The sequence below is a fragment of the Malaclemys terrapin genome, chromosome 7, assembly GCF_027887155.1.
Source record: "Malaclemys terrapin pileata isolate rMalTer1 chromosome 7, rMalTer1.hap1, whole genome shotgun sequence".
Classification (NCBI taxonomy): Eukaryota; Metazoa; Chordata; order Testudines; family Emydidae; genus Malaclemys; species Malaclemys terrapin.
Window position 1 is genome coordinate 19379371 of NC_071511.1, and position 19077 is coordinate 19398447.

Consider the following 19077-nt stretch of genomic DNA (forward strand, 5'->3'; position numbering starts at 1 on the left):
AATAAAGGTTACTCTATATCCCCTAGTGTATCTCATTAAAAAGGGTCTGGTGTCTTATGTGATTATTTGATTGCGACTCTTTTAGAGGTGCTGAAAAAACAACCACATTTCTATTCGTTTTCAAATTTGCTATTAAAAATATACTTAAACTGAGATTTAGCTGCTAAATCTAGCTCAGGGTGAATGTTTGCACCTGATATGAAGACTCTGCTCCACTCTATCCTGACAGTGACATATCGAATAAGCAGGAGGAACCTTTTAAATCATGAAGTATTCCAGTGACGGTTCTGTTGACACTGCACATGAGGAGACCAAGGATCAAGTAAGCACAACCCCATTGATAAAATTAAAGCCCTATCAGTTAATATCGAGAAGTGTAAGTGGCTTGCCCAAGATTACACAAGTCATGGTAGAGCTCAGAATAGAACCCAAGTCTGCGTTCTCCTAATCCAGGGCTTTAGCCAAAAAACCAAAGAGTATCAGGAGTCACTCTTCCAGCAGGTTCAAACAAGCTGAATTCTGCTTTAGTCTGAACAATCTGGCTTGCGACAGACAGATTCAGTATCCCAGTGGTCCGGGTGAACCCATGCTGTGAATGTATTTCTTCACACGCTACTGTGCAAACCGCAAGTTATTATTAAAAACAACATTCCACTTTTTTTAAAAAAAGATATATTAAAAACATACACTGTCTGCCCAAATAAGCTCATTCATCAGATGAAAAAAAATGCAGCTGTTTTAACACTCCATGGGAAGGTGATTCTGCTGGGTGAGTTAATAGAAATGGCAGCAAGTTTTTTCCACTCAGAGACAATTTCCTGGCCTCCTGCCGCACTGTATGTAGTGTTGTTGAATGTGATGAGAAAGGAAGCAAGGGCTCAATAAAAAGAAACCGCTATGGTCATATATCTCATTCAATGATGCACTGCTTCTTCCATCCAGCCCTGAACAAGGATGAGTAAATCAGTTTGGAGAAGCTAAGAATCTTTTCCCACTAGATCTAGTAGACATGTTCTAGTAGCCTTCCAACATGTCAAACTTTTAGTGATTGAAAAGTTATCTTTTTTTTTCATTCCCTTTCCATTGGAAGTACAAACCTCCATGAAACCTGGTAACCTCCAGGTACAAACACCCACAAATGCTGAGGCTGTTCTAATGTGGATCCAAATTTTACTTTGGGCCCCATCTCCAATAATTGTGAAGGCCAGCCCTTCAGCTCATGTAAATCACGGTAGCTCCATTGACTTCAGTGTGCTATCTGGATTTACCCCAGCTGAGGGCTATGTAGGTGTGATTTTAGTGCAGATGAAAGGTGCTAGGTTAACAGTACCGGGATCTGAACTGCTCTCTCTATCTGCAGAACAGGCACAGCACGGACAGAGACAGGACTGGGGGAAAAAGCTATTCTGAGCAAAAGGACAACACTGGCACAAGAAGAAATGGGTATAAAGTGGCCATGAATAAATTTAGGCTGGAGATTAGTTGAAGGTTTCTAAATCTCTGAGGAATGAGGTTCTGGAACAGCCTCCCAATAGGAGCAGTGGGGGCAAACAACCTAACTAGTTTTAAGATGCAGCTTGATAAGCTTATGAACATAATTATATGATGGGGTTGCCTCTGATAGCGGAGGACTGAATTTAATGATCCAGGAAGTCCTTTCCAGTCCTATGTCCTAATGTAATCCTCCACCTTACCTGGAAGAACTGACTATGGGTAAGAGTGAATATGGTCCATTCATTCTTTGGCTTCTCTTTTGCAACAGCCAATTAGTGCCAGGTGTGGTGAACATGCTAGTTCACTGGGAACCAGAATGGGACTCATTTAATATAAACCACCAAACAGTGCTCAGAAGCTGTATCTACACTGGGAACATTTGGATCTGTAATTCTCCACTGGTGGACGAACAGTAGAAGCTGTAGTGTAGACGGGGGCAGGTGTTTTTACCACTGTGTCACTACATCTGGTAAAAAAGGAGGACCAAAAATCATGAACATTTCCACTTATATTTTAGAATTTTGAAACGTTTTGACCAACACTGTGGCTGGCCCCGAGCAGGATGCAAGTCTCATGAAAATGTTCATAAAGAATTTCCTTGCATTTTTCCATCAACGTTTCAAAAATTGTCCAGTTCTAGTTGTCAAGTCTGTGCCACATCTATATCACTCCACCACCGATGCTTCCATCATTGTTATCCCATTACAGGTCCAAGTTTTCCTCGTTTAACATGCCCAGCTGGTTACAATTTCAGACACTAAAGACCCCAGATGGATTGAAGCTGTTCATACAGAGGTGGAAGACTTTCATATTCTTTTTTCCCATCCTTCGTAGCAACCAATCCCCCTTCTAGGCACCTCTCCTAATTGAAATGAATCTACTAATCATTTTGAAGCTCCTCAGTCATTGCAATTAATTCAGGGTTTAGAAAAGAGAAGCTTAGCAGCTGTAGCAAGATTATCCCAAATCTGCTTAACTAACTGATTAGAATGTTCCGGAGTTGCCGCCCATTCCAAATGAACATCCACAGAACAAATAACTCCCCATTTTATACCATAAAGGAATGAAAAAAAACGAGCACCTCTTTTCCACTCAATCTCAGCAAATGTAATTAATCATTAATTGCCCAGACTTGTGATTATAATTAAGTCTGAGAAATTATTGAATTCCAATTGCCCAGATCGCCAGCCTTACAATGATTAGTACCAAAGCTTGAAATATAATAGTAATAGCTATAAACATCCATTTCCAAAAAATGATCCCATTGCTGAAAGTGCTGAGTTCCTGGGAAGCCATTAATCAAAGGTAAAGTGCTTGTGCAGTCCAACTCCAATCCATTATGGCACCTGAAGGTCTCCAAATTCATCATCTGAACAACCCAGCCAAACACAGAAGGTACCAAACATTGAGTCCATATAATTTCCTGCTGGATCAAAATTTCCTTAAAATAGAGGCATGAACCAAAACCAATCCATTTCAGGCTCTGCTCATAGCAACCGATCCCCAAAAGGACTCAATCTTGCACTCTGATACGTGGGTGCACAGTACTACACTACATTGTAAAATCTGCTCTAGTGTTATTACCCCCAGCATTGCTCAGATACTACACAGCTGGAAGCCCTAGAAAACTAAGTTGTATAGATTTGGAAGTTGAGGAAAAGGCGGCACAAAGATGTTCACAACTATCATTAAAGCAAAGAAAATGTTTTGCTTTTTTATTTGTGCACACAACTACTTTTCAAGATATATTTGCCTAGGGAAAGCACTCAACAGCATCTCTGAGCCTCAATCACCACTGGAAACTTATACTTTGTATAACTGAGATCTTGTGAAAGTCATGGAGCACAGAGAGACTAAAGCTATGTCTACATAGCAATGAAACACCTGCAGCTGGCCTGTGTCAGCTGACATGGGCTCACAGGGCTCGGGTTGCGGGGCTGTAAAATTGCTGTGTAGACTGTTGGGCTCAGGGTGGAGCCTGGGCTTTGGGACCCTGACCACTTGCTGGGTCCCAGAGCTTGGACTCCAGCCCGAGCCCAAACATCTACACTACAATTTTACAGCCCCACAGCCTAAGCCCGGCGAGCCCAAGTCAGCTGACACAGGCCAGCCGCAGGTGTTTAATCGCTGTGTAGACATAGACAGTGAGATGAATGTTCATAGTAAGTGGTGCTGGTATCTCAGTAGGTGGCACTCTTCTCTCTGAGTAAGCATTGAAGTGAATGTTAAAATTCTGATCCAGAGCCAGAAGTGTGTTTGGATTTCAAACACCCCAACGATCTGGGGTGTTCAGATCTGGTGTTCAGGTTTGAATCCCCTCTTTACTTTGAAAATGAGGTCCTGACCACCTGTGGCCATTACAGATTCCATGGCTCTTTCCATCAGAATAGTTAACCCTCATGTGCTGGCTATGTTCCTACTCAGGTAATTCTATTTTGCCTCCCTAAATTCCCCTTGCATTTTCAAAGGGATATTCTATTCTCCTACACAACCTGTCAGACCATTGTGTAGTGTTTCTGTGCCCTGTGAACAAATGCTATGTGTTCCACCCTAAAGGAAGCTGCATTTCAGTGGCAGGAGAGGTATTCTCTGTGTTCTTTACCTCGCCAACAAATCTGTTGTGAAGCTTAAGTAGTTGGAGCCTGTTTCTTACATCCTTACTCACACTGAGTAACACTTTACATCTTGAGTAGTCCCATTGACTTCAGTGGGATGATTTGGGAGAAAAGGTATAACTCAGGAAGAGGAAGAGTATCAAAAGTTGACTCTCTTTATATACAAAGCCTTCTGAGCTCTGCAGATGAAAAGGTGGTCTAGATATGCAATGCATTATTAGTGTTAGTAGTAGGAGCTGTGATTCTGATACCTTCTAGAGGTCCGTTCTTTATCCTGGCCACATGGCTTTTTTATGCCCAATATAGTGAAACCATTAAAGATCGGAAGAATTTTTTTCTTTGCTGTCTTAGCCTGACAGAGTGCCACTCCCCCATCCCTTTTGCCCACATGATCCTTCCTAAATAGATTATAACTATAAGCAATCAGTTAATGCATCATCATATTATTATTATTTATTTCTTCTGGCAGAGCCCACAATGGTCAAGGTACTATTCAGTCATAATGGAAGTTGTGATCCTTGCCATGATGAGTGTAACTGAAGGTAGAATTTGGCCTGTGGAATCTTATTATTGGTGGTAATGCACAAACCAGGAAAAAACAACAACTTGACTTTCAGATCGCAGAATGTGTTTGTGGTGCTGGCAATGAGGAAAAACACATCTTCTTACTTATGAACAGAGCATATCTGATGTGGAGAAAATTTGAGAGAAAATAAACGTGGCCACAATGCCACTTTTCAGAGTCACTTTTCGGAGTAGAACAGCACTTTAAGTAATGACACATCTTGGCTTAAAATCCTCCCTCAGTTGGGGTAAATCAGTGTAACCCCATTTACTTCAAGGGAGCTACATGAATCAGATCACACCAGATCCTTAGCTGGTGTAAACTGACACAGTTTTAGTAATATCTATTAAAATGAAGCTATGCTGATTTATACTACCTGAAGATCTGACCCTGTAAGCCATAATGACCAGGTCAATATCTCTTCCCTCCTCCTATATTCCTAGTTGAGGTGTAGATTCAGTGAGTTGACTAGAAACACTTTAAGGGAAGAAAGCCCAGTAGAATTTCACCTAGAGCATTTCAACAAGTCTCAAGGACTATTTTGGTTTAGGATGAGATTTGTGAGCTTTCAAATAAAGAAGGAAATTTAAAAAAAATAACAATAACAGAGAAACTGGGGGGGTGGGAATGTACTGACCGGATATGTTAATGAAAAACCTCTGCTGTTTTTCAGGACTCTGTTCCCAGGTGGAGACATTAATATTTCAGCTGGAGAAATCATGTCTGTAACACAGAGTGTTTATCTTGATCCCAGCAAAACTCCTGTCCAGTTCTCAGACTTCTACACTTTTCAGTCAATAAAGACCTACATATTAATGGAAATTGCCTTGTGTGTCTATGTAGAGTTTTCATTGTCTAAAAAACCAAACTGATAATCTATATGATATATACCAATACTGGGAGGCCAGTAGTGTCAGCCCATTGGGGAGGTATGAGGGATGGTGGGGGAGTATAATTATAGGGGAGCCCTAATCTTTGTACAATCAAAGTCTTCATTGAACGTAACAATTTGCATAAAATGGAGCAGACTTCTAGAGCCACCCTCTCCTCTAATATGGTGGAGTGGCCCATAGAGACTACATGTCCCAGGATGCAATACTCCAGTCTTCTTTGACTGTCCCAGCATTATATGCTAGGGGGACCTGTAGTCTTTGATTTCTGCACCTCCATATTAAAGCTGAACTCAGCCATGGGCTGCCTTTTAATATTTTGTGAGCCATGTTTGCCTTGCATGTTGCTCTTTGGGGCCTCCTCATTATCACCTTCAACCTCTCTCCTGGTCTTGAAAGGGGAAGTGGCACCTCTAATTAAAAAGTGGCACCTCTACGGTGGCAGAGTGAATGGCCCACGCACTACACTGAACAGTGATCTTCCCAAATTTCTCATTACTGAGCCCAGCAGAAACAATGCCAGATGAACGGCAGGAAATTCTAACTATCGCAGCAGACACAATTAGTCTCTTATCCTGCTATTGCTGGGTACAATCTAGGTCAGGGACCCTGACCTCAGCGTGCACACACATACACACACAAACAAATCCAAAACACTGCAAATGAGTTTAAGAACTGGCAAACTGTAGTGTGCACGTTTTGAATACTGTATCAATAGGGCTTGTTACAAGGAACTTGACCCGACGCCAAGTGTGATTTTTTTTTCCTTTTAAGAGATGTACAAAATGGTCTGACAGCCATTTTGGCTCCGGGTTCCCACTGTAAAATCCTTCTAGCCCATGCAAAGTTATTTTCCCACTGCAGATGAAGAGAACAATGAATAAATAAAGAAGGAAAATAAGTTCAGCCTAATGAAATTGAGGATGGGCTATTGTTCTCTGACACAATTTGTCTTTAGGCTTTTGTCAAGCATTTCAGACAGTGTAACAGCCAAACAAGCTCTTCCTTTAGCCGGGCTTCCCCATTCACTAAAGCATTTCATTAGGAAAATAATCACTTGATTGGTCCAACCAAACTTTGAACAGTATCCAAGGAATCCACAGCAGAAACAAAAATATGCCTCAGCCAATCACTCACCAGGTGATCTCTTCCAACCTTTTCCATTTAAGTAGTGACTAAGATATCATTGGTCTATCAAGGCTTTAGGGCCAAAAATGTTACTTTTCTGTAAAAGTTGGTCCCAACATAGAAGTGTGCTGAGAGTAGAGAGAAGATTGCATGCTATGTTATCTAGCATGCCTGTCTAGGTCTTTACATGATGTCCATCTAAATAGTACTGAATAGATATAGTGCACTGCATACTATATTTGATAATGTATAGTCACAGCTCTGTTTGTATCAAGGAATTAAATCAGGAGCTGCTTATTTTCTTGTGCATGAAAGAATGTTGGTGAGATAGTGCTACCTCAGAGGAGTTCTGGAAATTAAACTCAATCAGCAAGACAAACTTTGAAGGTAAGCCATATTTAGACCTTGAAAACTCAGGTTTGCTACATTTTCAAGTAAACAGCTAGAGCATATTGATATATTTTTGCGCTCAGTTGTTTCCTCAGTGTTACTTCTCTATTACTAGCCTTGGAGAAGCTATAGAGTCCAGCCCAGGTCTGGGTTCCCAGCTTGTGCAGAGCCTGGCATATTTTGCATCTATTAGTACACTGCCCTTTGTGCAATCTGCTCCATTCCGTGCAACTCTTTGCTACCCAGGGAGAAATTCTTTGTGTAAGATGGAGGGATGCCTTTAGCAAACCTTGGCCACATGTTAAAATGAGAGGTGAGGCCAAACTGCAGCAGAAGACCCAAACCACCTTGAATGTTGATGAAACTCATATTTGTATCTTAACATGAGTGTAGAAGTTCTGGTCCATCTTTAGGAAAAGAACCTGAACCAGAATAGAAGATCAGATCTCCTTAAACTTTGGGGAATTTAGGGTGTCAGTTTTTCAGTGCAGACCAATCTCTTGGGATAATTTCATTCACTTCTTGACTTGACAGCATAAGTGATAATCATTTCAACGGGAATTGTGCACACACATTGGAGCGAAGAATGGATTGAGGCTAATTATGGCCTAAATTTTAAAAAATGAAAAATGCGGGAGAAGCAACCCTGGAATGAGTGAGGAAGCCAAATCAGATGCTGGGAAAGACAGCCCCATTACCAAGAGTTTGGGGGAATCTTTGGAATGCAAGGTCCAGACTGCCTGATTTGTTCACCTGGTCTGAGTCCTGTAAAGAACATACCCCAGAGAACTGCATTACCTTAGAGTAGGGCAAATAACATCTAACCCTCCAGATTATTATCACAACTACCATGCCAACTGATACAGAGTTTCTGAGTTAACACAATGTTTCCACTCTCTCGGCTCAATAGCAGAGTGGGTGTATGGAAATGTCATCATTTTGGCAATCAATCAAACTATTAAAGTCTCTGCTGAAAGGCCAAACAGATTCTGTTATGCTGAACAAATAGCTGCTCCGGACGAGGCTGCAAATGAGATGGAAAATGCAGCTCCTGCTGCAGTCTTAAGAAAAGAATTCCTCGCCCCCCCCAAAACCAGTCAGGGTGTGGTTTAGTTTTCAGTCTTCATTATTGAGATGTGGATTTGTAAAAGAAGACGAGACATTAAAAATAGCACTTTCAAAAGGTTTTGTTGAGAGAGAGGATAATAAAACAAAAAAAAATAGTTTGTTCAAGCTCAGTTTTCCTCAGGGGCACCCTCAATGCCACTTTTGTTGTGGATAAGGAGCGACTGCTTTTCTTGGGACATTTGTGTGAGTCTGGGGGTGCACAATGGGGTATTTGTGCCAGCTTCAGTTATGCAGTGTGTTACTTACACCAACCTGGGGTGCAAAGAGGAGTAATATTTTGTATTTGTAGTGGCATCGCCAATACTACGCAAATGCACAAAGTGACCTCTTTATTAACTATTCTTATTTATTTGTATTACAATAGCATCTCAAAGCTCCAATCTGGGGTCAAGGACCCATGGGTCTGAGGACAGCACACACATGCAATAAAAAAGACAGTCCCATCTCCAAAGAGCTTACAATTTCAGCATACGATGAGAGGCAATAATTGGATACAACAAATGAATGGCAGTGGGAGAAGACCCGGTAATAATGACATGATCACGTTTAGTATAACAAGCAGCAGTCACAGCATATCAACTGCCTGGCTATTTTTGAGTGCCACTGTACTGCATAGCCAGCAAGGGTGCCAGTTGCGATGAAGTTTGCTTGTGATGTAGGCACCTGTGCACTAAGGATGTGAATGAGACCACCAAACTCATTTCACAAGGATTTCCATCCCTGCTAACCTGAGTGGATTTGAACCAGTGACCAAGAGGTGAAAGAATCTCCCCTCTCCAGTTTTCTGATGAATTCATCCTCCTCATGATGTTATTTCCAAGGAACCATTTATGCCTTGTCTCTTCACAACAAGTGGGATTATTAATGAATAGAAACAATCAAGATTAATCTGAAAAAAACCAAACTTGCTGATCATTTCTATGGACAACAGTCCTCCAGAGTCTGTGTGCTCTTTCAGCAACTGTGTATTTTTGGGAAGATGGAGGGCCATATTTCCAGCACGGAAACATGACCTAACTAAAGTTGTGCAGGCGGAACCTTATCTTAAAAATGGTGTCTGACTGGGACGAAGAACCTGGAAGTGTAGACACTGTGATTGGTTAGGAGAGGAGTGCACAGCCAGTATTCATTGTGGTATTTTCTAACTTTTGAGTGCCTGGCTTTGCAACCTTAACTAACGTTCTTTCAACATGAGTAACATTGGTTTTGTGTGTGTAATAATATTAAAATGAAATACGGCAAACAAAATAAACCCACTTGAAGCAGAAGCTTCTGAACATCTCACAGATGAACCCCAGCTGCAAGGTTCAAGACCAAAGTTTGAGGTTGTTTGGCTCCTGACGTTTGGCTCATCAAGGAAATGGAAAGGGTGCAGGGAGAAAGAGCTGTGAAATATGGATCTGGAGTCCTTCAGAGTTTGAGGTGTTCAAATGCAAGGGACTGGCATGGCTCCAACTCTCCTTTTACATTTAAAATTCTTCCTTTATTTCCCTAAATTTTAAAAAATTAATATAATAAAGCGCAAAGGGAAACAACTATGCTGCTTCCTCCAGGAGTGAATGAAGGAATGTCAAGGAAGAGAATGAAATCCCTAGCTGAAGATCATTTAGGGGGGAGGGATAGCTCGGTGGTTCGAGCATTAGCCTGCTAAACCTAGGGCTGTAAGTTCAATCCTTGAGGGGGCCACTTAGGAATCTGGGGCAAAATCAGTACTTGGTCCTGCTAGTGAAGGTAGGGGGCTGGACTTGATGACCTTTCAAAGTCCCTCCTAGTTCTAGGAGATAGGATATCTCCATAAATTTAAATTTAGTGAAACATTGAGTTACAGACCCAAACACTTACACCGAAAGCAAAACACCAACTGTTCCGCATGAAATTGATGACTAACAAGAACACAGAAAATCACCCTGCATTGTATCACAGGTATCCTTTCCCTACTCTAATGAGGCTAACTGGCTGATCTAAGCCATATGTTTTAATCATCATGAAAACTGGGCTGATTTCCCTCCTGTCTTAAAACAGCATTTCAATATTGGCTAACAAACCTACAGCTAATGCTACCCAGTTTCTGCAATACACATTGGCTGTGTGGAAACTATACTACTTCCCCCAAGGGATAGCAGTGAGTGGTTTACATTTTGGGGTCAGACCAGGAAAGCCCTCTTTGTTTTCATTCACTTGTACATTCAAGCCAACTTTGTGGTGCTAAGTAGATAAAATTAGTGTCAAAGCTGAGTTTTCCCGTAACTAGCCTACGAGCTGTAATTTTTATGGGAGTTCTTTCTATTATGGATTACCAGCAGTTTAGGATTCTTTCCAGCTGGAACGGAGCGGTACGCACTCTCTCACATGAATGTTTCTAAGCTAAAACCTTCTAAGCACAGGCATAAAACAAAAGCCCCATCTCCTGGATATAGCTGTCAGCTTGGAAGTGAGAGCAAAAAGACATTTCCTGTTCTTTCTAAATGGTTTTCCCAGGCAGTAAATGCTCTTATAACTTGCACACCACCCCAGAATCAAACACCCTGTAAGATTTGGTGCTATCTAGCTTTCAGTTGAAGTGAACTTTAGCATGACTCCAGCCAGTGGGAAGCTCCCCTTTGGCTTACCTCACAGAATTTTTCCCTCCAGATCATGAAGCTCCTCATGCAAGTCCCAGCTGCAGTAGCATGGAGGCTACACACCCACTAGCCATGTCTAGGTAAGGAATTCTATTAAAAAAATGTGCTACCACCAGTTTGGCTGAACTGGGGTTAGTACTGCTGCGAGCGCCCGTGTAGACAAAATTGGCAGCAGGTGCTGTTTTTACCAACTTGTCCAAGGGATGAGAGACTCCACTAACTGGTGAAGTCTCTTTTAATGACTGGCTGCCAGTTGGCAGGCTCAGCAATCTCCAGTTGGTTTTCTAAAAAGCAATTGTCTGCAAGGTGTTCATCATACTGGAGACCGCTGTCCTGCTACCCAAGCTTGGGCAGGCTTTTCAGCTTTGGCAACTGGCCCGAGAGAAGCACAAGGAGGAGGCAGAAATGCCCCTGTTGATTTCCTATTTTCCTTGTTTTGTTCTTTGTGAAAGACGCTCCGCACTGTTAAGGATTGGGGAATTTTCCAAGGACGCCCCAGTGCTATCTTTTGCATTGTCACAGAGTTTATTCCTCAGCAGTGGCGGCCGGTAAACTCTGTTCATTTGCTATCCTCTCCTGCCTCCCAAACACAGCCATGCAAGACTTTGGGATGAGATCTAATAAGCTGTGGCACAATCTCTAGGGAAGCAATGTGGATTGGGACACTTAGAACCAGTATGGACAAAACATTAGAGGACCTAGGAAACAGGCCTGCATGGGCCAGGAGATGAACAGAATGATTTATTAGTTTTTTTCTGTCCCTAATTTCTATGATTCTGTGAGCAAACCTCAAGCACCGCCTACCCTGCCTGCTCTCCACTAGCTGCCTCTGGCTTGGTGTGGGCCTAGCTCTGGCCACAGCATGATTGTCTGTACCCCAAACAGAAAACACAACTTAATGGGAGCAAAATGAATCCACTCAAACAAGAACCAAAAGCTAGTTTGCATGGACCCTCTGCAAGTCTTCTTCACCTACATTTCTTTCCCCTGAGATCGAATTCTCATCTCTCTATCTCAATCACAATCTCCTTCTCTGACTCACTGTCCTTCTCTCTTCTACCTATGCAATGTTATTCTCTAAAGAAAAATACTCTCCACAAATAAAAGCCTGGTGAGGTTTGTTACCCATAGTTCTTTCTTATGGATGAGAAACTCCAGACGTTTGGCACACACAGAAAGAGTAGTTTATCAGAAGACAGATTTCTTTGCAATGCCTCAACGAGCACCTCCCCACTGTAAGCCACTCCTAATAGAATTCACCTCAGTCTCTTCAACGCTTTTTCTGTCTCCTAAATTACAGCTAAGTAAGAGGGCAATTAGGTTTCAACAATTAAAATGATTTACTTACCACATGTAACAGCCGGAGCATCTCCACATATCTGCAGAAAGAGACAGAATTATATTAATTGCCATCAAGCTAGCGCTGAATGAATCAGGGTGGAATGTGCAGCTTCATTTGCAAGAGAACAGCCAGATTTTGACAGACAACTCACACTTTCTCCGAAGACACCAGCTCCTGGGCGATGAGGTAAGCTCTGGACTGTCCTTCTTTCTGTTGAAAAGGAAACCACAGGTATTAAGAAATCTCCCATCCCAAAACCAGAAAGGGCTGGAGAATGCCCTCAATTTACATGATCCTTGAATCTGAATCACAGAATCTTATGGAATGGACCTCATCTAGTCCAACCCCCTGCTCAAAGCAGGACTAATCCCCAGGCAGATTTTTGCCCCAGATCCCTAAATGGCCCCCTCAAGGATTGAACTCACAACCCTGGGTTTAGCAGGCCAATGCGCAAACCTCCTTGAGTCTTTCTATTCAGAGTTTATACACTGCCTAGCAGAATGGGGTCCTGATCCACAACTGCAGCTCTGCCACCCCAATACAAATAAATAAATACAAAATATACAGCCTGAAATGGGGTCATGCTCTCACGATTCAAGAAGTTGTTTTGGTGGCTATGGACGGACTCCTGACCTTACTGAAGTCAGAGAGAAAATTCCCATTGATTTCAATAGGGCAAAAATTCATCAGAAAGAAAGGCCGACAGATTCTAACTCTAGAAGGGTAATTTCATGACTGCAGGAGGCAAAGCTGATCCAGTTTGTTCAGGCCACTCATGGGCAAGGAAAAGTTTTTTGTTTTTTAAATAGTTATATTCCAAACTGTTCCCACTGCAGCACAAGCTACAGAAGCAAACAAGTTCAAAGGGCTTTCTTGCGTGCTAAGCACATTTGATGAAATTAAACTGTGGTAACTATATCCTGAAAGCAAACAGTACAGTGTGAAAGCAAATAACATCATTTTGAAATCACAGTGGAATGCATTTAAATCAGCAGAGATCTCCGAGGACCCAGAAACCTGCCAAAGAAGCAATGGCAGTGGTTCTTCAAGGCTCAAGAGGCTAATTATGATGCTTTGCTCTGGTTTCATGAATCATTTGGTTTTAATCTATTTACTTATTTAGTCTATTTATTTATTTAGGATGTTTTTAACAGGTTTACAAATCATTGCCATATAAATATCAGAGACAAAATGCTAATCATTCCAAGAATGAGCTTTTGTTTAGAGAAACATTCTATAGTGATATAATCAGCAGATCCCTCTATTTAACAGGTTGTTACCATATTACAGAGTGAGCCTCTTTACCAAGGTAAGAAATGGACAAAGCGTTGAAACCTTTATTGAGAAAGAAATCTTATACTAAAGTAAGTTTGACTTATACAGCAGCGATAATAAAGCAAGGAAACAGCCGTCAATGAACAAGAGGCCATGCAACATGCCGTTTATTCTTAACAAGCAGGAGGCAGCATCAAGTGTATTGTTTAAAGGGACCAGGTGTGTCATTAATCCATTGCTTAAAGAGCCTCCTTTAGGTGTACAATCAAGCAGCTGGGAGATGCTGAGCTGTCGTGCACTAAGCTGGTTATTGTAATTCAGGTGGCAGCCTGAAATGGTGTCCTTTATCACCACCAATTCTGGATGAGAATTGCTTGGGTTGTTAGGGATCATGGTGAAATCATTTAATTCAGCCCCTCAATGAAGAGCATTTGTAAGGCCCCGGACCAAAATCCCAGATTCAAACTCCATCAACCTTTGCTAAAGTTTAGAGCACATTCAAGCTTGGCAGTTCATCTCCAGTGTTTAAACACTAATAACAGAAATCTGAACAGTAATTCCCCAAGCCTTTTGCATCTCTGGACAAGTAATCTTGTGACATCAGGTTTTTTTTTTAACCCAATGTTTCTGCTCCTTCCTGCTTCCACTCAGACTGGAAATAAGAAAGGTTGAAAACAGTTTAGGGAAGATTTAAGCGTTCCCCGGAAGTGCTGGAAACTGAAATCCAGTAGCATGATAGCTGGACCATGAAAACCCAGATGCAAAATTGACTGAAATGAAACCAACCAATCTTGTTTCCATGCCCATCATTACTAAATCACAAAAAGAAAATAATCGGAATAAGTAATGAAAAGCAAAGTTACATTTTAAAAATTCTTTCAGTTTTAAGGTGCTGTTCCCTACACAAGTAAAAAGAAGAACAGGAGTACTTGTGGCACCTTAGAGACTAACAAATTTATTAGAGCATAAGCTTTCGTGGACTACAGCCCACTTCTTCGGATGCATAGTGGGCTGTAGTCCACGAAAGCTTATGCTCTAATAAATTTGTTAGTCTCTAAGGTGCCACAAGTACTCCTGTTCTTCTTTTTGCGGATACAGACTAACACGGCTGCTACTCTGAAACCTACACAAGTAAGGATTTTTTTTTAAAAAAGTAGTGCATTTTATATTGTCAGTGCCCCTTTAATATAAAAATGTTCAGCAGCAACAAATGAGTCCTAAAACTGTCTATAACAGAGCAGCAGAGGGTTATTCAAAACATGCTGCAAATAAATCTTTTTACTGTACAAATGAGTGAAGGAAAGGAGCAACAGAGGGTCCTGTGGCACCTTTGAGACTAACAGAAGTATTGGGAGCATAAGCTTTCGTGGGTAAGAACCTCACTTCTTCAGATGCAAGTCCTTGCACAGGACCCTCTGTTGCTTTTTACAGATTCAGACTAACACGGCTACCCCTCTGATACTTGAAGGAAAGGAATGACTTTCCACCAGGAAAGTAATCAGGAACCCCATTCTGTTAGGTCATGGGTTCTCAACCTGGGGGTGGTGATCCCAGAATGGGGAAGATAATGCCCAGATCCAGTTGCTATATAGAAAAGGATATGAACCACTGTGTGAGGTGAATAAGACTTCAGAAAAGAAGGAAATAACCTGTCTTTTCCATCTATAATCTGTTTCACTGTAATCTGATGGGGAGCCAAGTGGAAGATTTAGAGACTCAAAGAAATTAGTGATCTAATCATTCGTTAGATTCAGTCATCTAATCCATCTCTCTGCCAATACTAGATTGTTGCCTACAGTATGTTACCCAGTGCTTTGTTGATTCTTGTTTAAATGGTCCAAAGAGTGGTGCTTCTCCCATTTTTCTTTGGGACACTGTTCTACTACAGTTGAACAGATCTAGTATAAGCATTTTTTCCTGAAAGTCATCTTTTCCCTTTGTTAATTTCATTCCACTATTTGTAGTATACTCCTTGTACTACACTATATATTTGTGTTTACACTTTACAATCATTCCTAAAGGGTTACCCTGTTTCTCTCTTTTTGTCACCAATGACGATACATGGCATACACTAGTGTCGGCACACAGGAGCTACCACATGTCGCTGATCAGCATCAGGATATTCTGGGCTCTTTTTCTTCCTTGCCCTTTTGACTTGCAGACATAAATCAATTGAATGGGAATTTTATTTCTGGATTACCAAACCTAATGCTGGCCAGTTTGCACGTCCTCTATTGACAGGCTTGACCAAGAAGCGAAGTATATTTCACCATTGGTGTGGACCCACTCGCCTTTTATGTATACAGATTGTCGCGGTCTGTAATTCTACTTGTGATTAATATGTCTTAGTCGAGAGACAAAACACTGGGACCCCTGGTGTCACATGACCAGTCTAGGGCGAGTTTTGAGACAGTGTCTCTAGGCGTTGCCCGTCTTGTGTTATTTAATTACTGTTTGCTTAACCAGGAAATGAACTCTGAGATTGACGACAGTGTCCGGAGACGGACTTCTGGGAATAGCAGGAGGTAGGGGGCGCGGGTCCCTCAACTATCAACTTTCTAAAACAAAGCCCAAGTGATTATTAAAACATGACTGAGCTACCACATTTGTAGTGATCTTTACTGTGTACTCTTCAGCCCAGCAGTAAGCCCTCTTGTACGCTTCCTCCCCAGGCTGCTGCTTCAGTAACTGTGTACTCCAATTCCCGCTGTTTGTCTGTACTCAGCAGATGGAAGAGATGGATCTAGACAGAGCCAGAATCCTCTGTGCCTAACTGAGTCTTGTTGTCCTTATTAGCCTCATCTGCCCCACAATCTAAAATATATGCTATATACAAGCAAAATGGTCCCTGACATTGCCTGCCCTCAACAGTCAATGGAGTTTTCATCTGATAATGAAGCTGCTCCTATATCAGGTATAACTTCCTGACAGTGAGATCTCTGACTTTGGATAATGGTCTCTTGAGGGATGTGGTGGAAGCCTCATTGCTAGGTCATTTAAAACTGGACTGAACAGAGCACTGGAGAATATGTTGGGGAGCACTGACTAGACAAACTACTCTAAAGGCCTTTTCCAACTCTAAATACTACGAACTCTTATTGGTCTGGGGAGGGCCAGGTAGTGCCCTGTTTGTTAAGCATGTGATTTCCATGCTGCTTCCAACTCCCATTGGCCTATGGGAATAAAACCAGACTCTCTGGATTTGAACCATCTCTTGAGAGTGCAAAGCAGGAAATCTAATCATCAAGCTGTCTTGCCCGTTTTCCTAGACCAGGGTCAGCAATCTTTCCAAAGTGGTGTGTCGAGTCTTCATTTATTCACTCTAATTTAAAGTTTTGCGTGCCAGTAATACATTTTAACGTTTTTAGAAGGTCTCTTTCTATAAGTCTATAATATATAACTAAACTATTGTTGTATTTAAAGTAAATAAGATTTTTAAAATGTTTAAGAAGCTTCGTTTAAAATTAAATTAAAATGCAGAGCCCCCCAGACTGGTGGCCAGGACCCGGGCAGTGTGAGTGCCACTGGAAATCAGCTCGCGTGCCGCCTTTGGCACGTGTGCCATAGGTTGCCTACCCCTGTCCTAGACAAAACTGATATCCAACACCTGCCCAAAGAATATGCTTTTGTGACTCTTCCAAAATTGTACCCAAGTAGTCGGCCACAATATTCCTCATTCAATGGCAGTCTCTAGTTTGCATATCAAATACTGTGCTTTAACTATCATATATGGATACTAACAGCTGATTGCAAGTCACTTGACATAACCTATTCCTGTTCATAGATGGCGTAATAGACAGAAGGGGCAGATGTGGTGCCTCAAATGACCACAAGCATCTAATTAACACACACAGACTCTGTATTAGGATAAAGAATCAGCAGATTAATTGGTTACACACTCTGCATGGTGGGATATCAACCTGAAACTTAGGGCCCAGTCTTCTGCCAGAGCAGTCAATGGAAGCAGGATGGGAACCTAAAACTCGAATGGCCCTGATTTTGCAAGCCTTTTGCATACAGAACTCCCACCGACTTCAGTAAGACACAGAGCTTTGTGTAACTGAGAGCTCACTGTACCAGACTTGGGAATGTTGAGTTTGCTCAGTCTAGTCATTGTCCTTCATTTAGAAAAGTATAAAGCCACATCAGTGGATTGTTTCTTAAAGATTGAAGGTCTTGCTGGACAGGAAAAAGACTACTTGACCCAGAAAGCAGCCAGCTCTGGTGTATCTCTATCTGATCTCCCTGCTCTGTTAGTGCTTCAGTGCCTTGTTCTAAGAACTCCTCCACCTCCTTGCATTTCTCATCTCAGTCTCCAAGCTCTCAAGGATTACAGCAGCATGGTCTGGTCAAAGGGGAATGATGATGACCTGGATAGTCGCCACAGGACCCCTTTTCAATTCATGGCACCCCAGTGCCCTGATCTGGGTCACAAAGCAGCTCCAGAGGAATGTCCTCCTGACTGAGAATCAAGATCTCACAATATGAAATGGGAACAAGATAAAATGAAATAATAAAAAGGATTAAATGAAAGGAAAAGAAAAAGAAAAGAAAAATAGATATTGTACTATAACAAAACACTGGCCACCTAGAACAACACATTTGTCACTATGCTATATATCGTGGCCACCCAGAACTTCACAGCAACAAAATATACAGAATTCAGATTCCATCCTGCTCCAAATGCATAGGCCTTGAATCAACGGGAACTCTCCTCTCAGCTGTTAGCAGTGTAGGTTTTATGACACACAGTTCAGCAATTCTGATTTCATCCTGAAGAGGGCAGTGGTGTGTGCACACACATGGCCACACATACACAAACCCTGATTCATTACAATATTAAGAACACTAAAATCAACTTATTTCTTTAGGAATTGATTGTCAAGTGTTAATGCTTTTGAACATACTCTAACACAATTACTGTATTTATTACCTCAGATAAAAATAACAACACATAACATACAAGGCTGCTTTCATCAAGGATCTAAAACTGCTTTACAAAGATTAATGAACTATGCCTTACAATCCCACCACGATGTGGCTAAGCACTTTATAGATGGGAAAACTAAGGCACAGAGATGCTATGTGACTTGCCCAAGGTCAGTTTCTGTCTCTAAGCAAACTCTAGCAAACAGCATGATTCACAATTTGTGTAGAACTCCACATCAAAGCTCTAATGGCCTTCAGTAGACCAGTAAAAGGAGGGTGGCAAGAGTGCTGGAGAGGTAGACCTTGCCTGCTGAGACTGGAGACTCCAACGAGGGTTGCCAGCCCTCCAGGATCGTCTGGGAGTCCCCCAGGAATTAAAGAATAATCTTTAATTAAAGATTATGCCATGTGATGAAAGCTCCAGGACTACGTCCAACCAAAGTTGGCAACCCTAACTGTGTCCTCTCCTGACATTCTCCACATTGTTATTTTCCCTTTTGTTGCTCTCAGAGTGCAATTAGCTTGATTGAGACAATGTGTGCTCAGGTGGCATCACACAGATAAAGACAGGAAAAGTCACAGACAGCCTGGCTAAAAACAGCAATTTTCTGCCTTTGATTGAATAGCCAGGTATTATTGATATTATTTCATTGTCTGCCAGGGAGCTGAAGAACATGATGAATAATGAGGAAACGAAGGC

The 19077-nt window shown here is 41.7% G+C and overlaps 1 protein-coding gene across 5 annotated transcripts in view; it reads right to left on the reverse strand.

Annotated features, from left to right (window-relative positions):
- Nucleotides 1-19077, reverse strand: part of FGD5 (FYVE, RhoGEF and PH domain containing 5) — a 151898-nt gene that overhangs the window by 56112 nt on the left and 76709 nt on the right. For all 5 annotated transcript variants that reach the window (XM_054033581.1, XM_054033584.1, XM_054033583.1 and 2 more), the window contains exons 4-5: nt 12325-12383; nt 12180-12210 (exon numbers count right to left, since the gene is read on the reverse strand). In XM_054033581.1, coding sequence (XP_053889556.1) covers nt 12180-12210; nt 12325-12383 — 90 coding nt within the window. The remainder of the gene's footprint in view (nt 1-12179; nt 12211-12324; nt 12384-19077) is intronic.